The following is a 6078-nucleotide window of genomic DNA, read 5'->3' on the forward strand; positions in this document are numbered from 1 at the left end:
TTTTGGGGGGGGGGATTGATTAAATATACATTAACTACATAATCCTTAGGCCCCTCAGGAAAGAAAACAGCTTCTCTCTCTTCTACAGTTCCATATGACTCGAAATCACATACTCCTTGTGTAATCTGTCAACAAAACAATCGAAAGCCACTTGCCCAAGGGTTCAACATTAAAATTCCAGTCTTCTAATCATGAAATTGTTTGGCAGAAACTGGTGTTGGAAAGCTAATCATATTCGTCAATCACTACCTTGTTGCTATTATTATTATTATTATTTTTCAACAAAGTGAATGGGTTGAATTGTTGAAATTCAGCTAATGAGGAAAGAACAAGGAGAAAAGGACTTTAAAATGGCTTACTAATGTAGATCGACCAGAGAATCTGCTGGTGGTGGATTACAACCATATTTATAAAGACCAAATAAACTGATTTTAGGACTTACAGACAAAAAAAAAAACAACTATCCACAACTATCCTTAAAGTTACCTGAACAAAAACTAACTTAAACTGATCAAATACTTGTTATAGAAAACTCCAAACAACATAAACTATTGACAAAGAATAACATATAAAATACTTAAATAACATTGACTCTTTGTGGACTAAACTAATTTATTTTGACAGCACATTGGACCCACACAATCTTATCTATATACTTAATCCCTTGTACAAAATTAAGATCCGAAATTTGGGGTTATAAAAGATGCCTATTACATTTAAAAAAAAAAAAGGGTGTATCCGATGCATGAGGCTCTTGCCACTGTAGGGTTTGGGGAAGGTCATAATGTACACAGCCTTACCCCCGCTTCGCCGAGGGGCTGTTTTTGTACCTGAACCCACAACTACTAGGTTGCAATGGAGGAACCTTACCGTTGCACCAAGGTCCGCCCTCATGCCTATTACATCAGTAAACCTTAAAATAAGGAGTCTAAGGTACATAGAACCCAACAACCATGGTCAAAATAAAGTCTTCTGGGCCCGATTGACCCAATTGGAGAATCTTAACTGCATCACTTACTTTCCCATTTGCATAGAACATAAGAAAAAAAATTGTTGGTTCACCAAAACTAAAATCCTTAGGAGAAGATCTTTGCTCTGCCAAACATGCGTACAATTGCTGTCATCTCATATCCGTTTTATTACGGTCTAACTGATGATGACTGAAAAGTCTTGGTTTCCTTTATGTAGCTACTGCCTGTTGATGATGGTCATCGTAGAAAGGAGGAATTCAATACGGTGGAGTGGTCTGTTGACCGTAATCCTCAGGTAAGTCGTATGCTAAGATCTCCATTACTATTTTCTGATATACAACCTGGCTACTTATCCACGGTTATTTCATGAAGTCTTACTTGAAAGCAGAGCACCATTCATACTCCTTAGCCTTGACCATCCCCAGTTGCCCCCAGTACATCAAGGGAACCTTTTTGCTAAGATTCTGAATTCTTTTAAACTGACTTTCTCTTCCTGTTTTCTGTCATGGTCTTCGTGCAACTCTCCTTTGTTTTGCCTATGATGCAGTTCAAATTAATCTTGGGGAAACTTTTTCCAAGATTCTGAATTTTTCTATCTGATTCTTCTTTTCCTGATTTCTGCCATGCAACCTTCTTCCCTTTATATTTTTTGGGTATTAGTAATAGTTTAATATACAAATATGTATAAGATTCTGGAGTTTGGTAAACAAACCTCTTGGATTATAACTAAAAAAACAGGATATTTAATTTTTCTCATAGAAAAACACATTCTGGAATCTGTGCCTCTGTGGCATTACATAGCTGAGGGTTACTCCATATGTGACTTTTGGGTGTCCATGGAAATTGTTAGAAGTTGGGAAGACGTTATGCAATGATATCATGTGGCATAAGATGCGTGCCAACTATAATTTTCTAGGGTCTCCGTGAATCTTAAAAGTATTGTCCATTTCCAATGATCTATTTATTTGTTTCTATATGGTACACATCAATGCAAAATGCTACCTAAAAGCCTTTGGATGGAAGCTTCTCTTCTACAAGAGTTATTTAATTCAGCTGTTGTTCAGTGTTGTTTTAATCATATTGAATTGGGTAACAGTTTTCTTTCTCCAGACTTAAAAGCAGAGTAGCATCATTTTATGCCAATTTGTATCATGTGAGGTTTTTAAAGTTCCAGAAACAAATGATTTATAAGCTTGCTTTCTTTATTTTCGAGAATAAGCCAGAAGTTTGACACTCCGGTTGCCATCGTGTCCTTGATTTTATTTGGTTCGGTGTATACTTTTACTCTCCTCAACGAAGCTCAGTAGGATGGTACTCGACATCTATGAGATTGTTCTGTTATCCAACAATATAGCATACTCTGCCAGCTCCTTTATAAGTATGGTAACATTTTACTGACATTTAATTGGATTCTAACATCGTCACTCTGAAATTAGCATCTTCAATTATATTATTTCCCATCATTTAATGAACATGATGAGAAGTTAAGTTTGTAACTGCTACCATTTGGCACATTCTTAACTAATTTTGATGCTCTTCTTTCCTAAACCCTCTCTCTCTTCTGTTTTTTCCCCCTCCTCTCAAGCCCCTCCGTTTTGTCCTTTTTGTCCTTTCTTCTCTCTCTCAATTCACATCCAGACAAGGGATAGGTTGTCCTTGAGACACAAAGGCATATTGCTGCTGTAAATTCATGTCATGTGCACGTATTTTTGAACTATATTGGCTGCTTTGGATAGAAATGTACTTACACGATTGTGCACTGTTCCACCTGCATATATGTTCAAATTATTTGACTAAATCCAATGATATCTTCCATACTTCCATCTGCTTTTCTTTGTGTTGTTGCATTTAGTTTCCTATAGATTATATGAATTAACTGACCATTTATCTGGGCTTGCTTCTTTGACATTTTGGCCTTGGCTACCTGCTCCTTAAAACCCATGTGATTTGGTCTCACTATTTAAATTTTCTTGCAGGTTCTTATTCCAGTTGCAAATGGGTCTGAAGAGATTGAAGTTGTCACAGTAGTGGATATTTTAAGACGAGCAAAAGTGGATGTCATTGTTGCTTCAGTCGAAAAGTCTTTACAGATCGTGGCATCTCAAGACACAAAAATTGTTGCTGACAAATCCATCAATAATGCTGCTGAGTCAATCTATGATTTGATCATTCTTCCGGTGAGAAAGGCATGATTATATGTCAAACAGCACAGTTACCACTGATTTTTTTGTCCATTATTTTCCTGTAAAGGCCGTCATTTGAAAGTGTGTTGAGTAGAAGCATAGAACCTTACTGGGTGAGGTGCTTGGCAAAAGCTCTAAAGCACATCAAACAACGAATTTCCCTTTTTTTTTTTTTTTTGGGCATGAAGATCATGTTTTGTAGTTTTTTAGAAGCGTAGGACCTTACTGGGTGATGTTCTTAGCAAGAGTTATAAAACAATCTCTATTTTTTTTTTTTAATACTATATTGCAACTGGCACCTTCTGGAAAATGGAGTTTGATTCAAACACTGGAGCATCTTAACTCTCATTCTTTCTGGATACAACTTGGTGGCTGTAAATTACTGGGTCTTGCAGTTTATTGCCAATACCATGTCAACTTCGATAGAGAAATTTAACTCTTCCAATATGTTGGCCCTTTTGAGTATTCATCAAATCAACTAGTATTAACTGTCTTTTAAAGTTATTTTTCCTGATCTGTCAGAGAGTCTAAAATTGTGCTTCTACCGTATGAGTTTGGAGATATCTGTTCCATTCTACCAACCATGTCTGAAGAGGGCATCTGACCCCAAATTTTCAGGGAGGAGCTGTTGGAGCTGAGCGGCTGCACAAATCCAAGGTTCTAAAGAGGTTGCTGAAGGAACAAGAATCAGCTGGAAGGATATATGGAGCAATGTGCTCATCCCCAGTGTTCCTGCAGAAGCAAGGTTTAATCAAGGTAGTAAACAGAATTTTCTTTTGCAGTATAATTCTGAGTCCAAAACTTTTAAAACCCATGTTCTCTTCCAACAGGATAAAAGAGCCACAGCTCATCCATCAGTTATAAGCAAGCTTACCAACCAAATTGTTGATGGTGCTGGAGTTGTTATTGACGGTAAACTGATCACAAGCAGAGGACTAGCCACGGTAACAGATTTTGCCTTGGCAATCGTGAGTAAGCTTTATGGTCATGCAAGGGCAAGAAGTGTCGCTGAAGGACTTGTTTTTGAGTATCCAAGAAACTAGAAAGACCTGTCTGCTAGCATTGTAGAAAATGGATAGACATGTTTTTGGAGATGCTTCAACTTCCAGAAAGGAAAGTCTTATAAAGTCCCTGATGCGGCGATACCCCATAACATACGAAGGAGAATAACTTATTGGGGTTGTCAAAAACTGGTTTGGAGCTGTTTATAAAGTCACAGAAGATGTTGCTGCTGCTTGGCTTCAAGCTGATTGATCTAAGTCTGCATTATAATGTCCCTACACTAAGATACTGACATACGGTTCCTTCAACTTGTGCTCACTTTTGACATGGACACTGGTATGTTTTTCCACTTGAATATAGATATGATGGGTTTCTTCCATAATCCAGAAGACACTTAGCCATATGGCCAAAAAGAAAATGATTGCAGGTAAGATTAGAAAATCTTAAGCTTAATATTTATTTAATATTGAATTAACTATACTATTCTGATATATCCAAAGGCTTAATGAAATCCTTTTCATACGGAGTTTGATATGTGTTTTAGTTCATTTGGATTGGTTGAGCTCTTGTGGGGATATCTCTTTCATTGAAATCCTTTTCATTCAGTAGTTTGACATGTGTTGTTTTTTTTATGCCAGAAAGCATTTTGGAAGATCACATCACACTTCTGATTCAAGATGTTCAAGAAATTTTTTAAGTTTGTCCTGTAAAGCAGGATTTTGTAGTTGATCTTCTGTTCTTTTGTCTCTAAGATCTTGTTGAAGGAAACAAATTTTATTTTTCCTTGAATTGAGCTTTTTTAAGGCTAATTGTTTGAGAAGGTTGACATCTCTTTGGATCGGTTTATTTCAGAATTCAACTGTAGCTGTTTGTCCTAGAATGTTGGCAACTAGACCATTTGAATCAACAGAGAAATTGATAGATTAATGTTAAGAAAGGTGTTCCTAAAATTAGTATCTGATTAATATCTTTTGACTATGATAGAAGTAGTTTTGACAGTTGACACAGCTACTTTTGGTATTTAATATGTGCGTTGAATAATTTGTAATTGATTCTTAGTTTTTATCCATTGCTGAACTAGGACTCTCAGCAGTCTTCTCGAAACATTTGGTTGGAAAGATCCTCACTGCTATGAAGTTGAGATCTGTTCCAGAATCAACAAGAATTATCAGTTATACTGAGCAAGTTTTGTGATCCATTCTGCACAGTTGCAGTGGGAAAGTTGCCTACCAAATGGGGAGGCTAGGGAGGAGAAATTGTAGGTGGGGAAAGAGAGGAAAAAATAGAGGAAGAAAGATGGAGAAGAGTGGAAGTCGAACACTATCACAGGTGCAGAGATAAGAGACCGGGCGCTGGGGGTTCATGGCTGAAAAACATCCTCTGCCGTGGATGCAGCGGTGTGGTGAGCATCCAATGGCCAGAATGACATTGGGGCACGTGTTGATGTTGTCTAGGCCATCCAATGCTCGTCGCACTGCGGCACCCACGGCAAACAATCATTACTCGTTCATGGCAGAGGGGAGAGAGCAAGGCGGAGCAGGAGAGGCAAAAATTGTGAATTTAATTGGCACATCCCACTATCGCCCATTGATCTTGCAAAAATGTTAGAGCTTTGGCCTAGGGGTTATGATCACGGTCATGAAACACCTTTTCTTTAAAAAAAAAAAAAAAAAATTGTCACTCAAACTTTTTTCTTACATTTTACAAAGAAATCGTCTTTTGAGCTCATTTTCTTTGAAATAAAAATCTTGGTTTAAGGAACTCATAATTCATCATGGAATTCTTTAATGAGGAGATTTAATTGTGGGTCATGAATCATAAGGACCACCCATTCTCTCTCTCTCTCTCTCTCTCTATATATATATATATATATAGCTGACTATCAGATTTGTTATTCACCAAAAAAAAAAAAAAAAAAAAAA

General features: G+C 37.1%; 1 protein-coding gene across 4 annotated transcripts in view; it reads left to right on the plus strand.

Moving 5' to 3' along the window:
- LOC122089089 (protein DJ-1 homolog C) overlaps window positions 1-5089 on the plus strand; it is a 6577-nt gene extending 1488 nt beyond the window's left edge. The window contains exons 5-9 of one of the 4 annotated variants that reach the window (XR_006143217.1): window positions 1189-1266; window positions 2948-3157; window positions 3773-3910; window positions 3985-4583; window positions 4795-5089. Coding sequence is in view for 2 of the 4 variants with exons in the window: in XM_042658546.1 (XP_042514480.1) it covers window positions 1189-1266; window positions 2948-3157; window positions 3773-3910; window positions 3985-4197 (639 nt within the window). In the remaining 2 variants the exon portion in view is untranslated. Of the gene's footprint in view, window positions 1-1188; window positions 1267-2947; window positions 3158-3772; window positions 3911-3984 lie in introns of all 4 variants that reach the window. The other 3 variants (XR_006143218.1, XM_042658546.1, XM_042658547.1) reach the window with 3 other exon arrangements.
- The last annotated feature ends 989 nt before the right edge of the window (window positions 5090-6078 follow it).

The sequence above is a fragment of the Macadamia integrifolia genome, chromosome 9 (genome assembly GCF_013358625.1).
Source record: "Macadamia integrifolia cultivar HAES 741 chromosome 9, SCU_Mint_v3, whole genome shotgun sequence".
In the NCBI taxonomy this organism is placed as follows: Eukaryota; Viridiplantae; Streptophyta; class Magnoliopsida; order Proteales; family Proteaceae; genus Macadamia; species Macadamia integrifolia.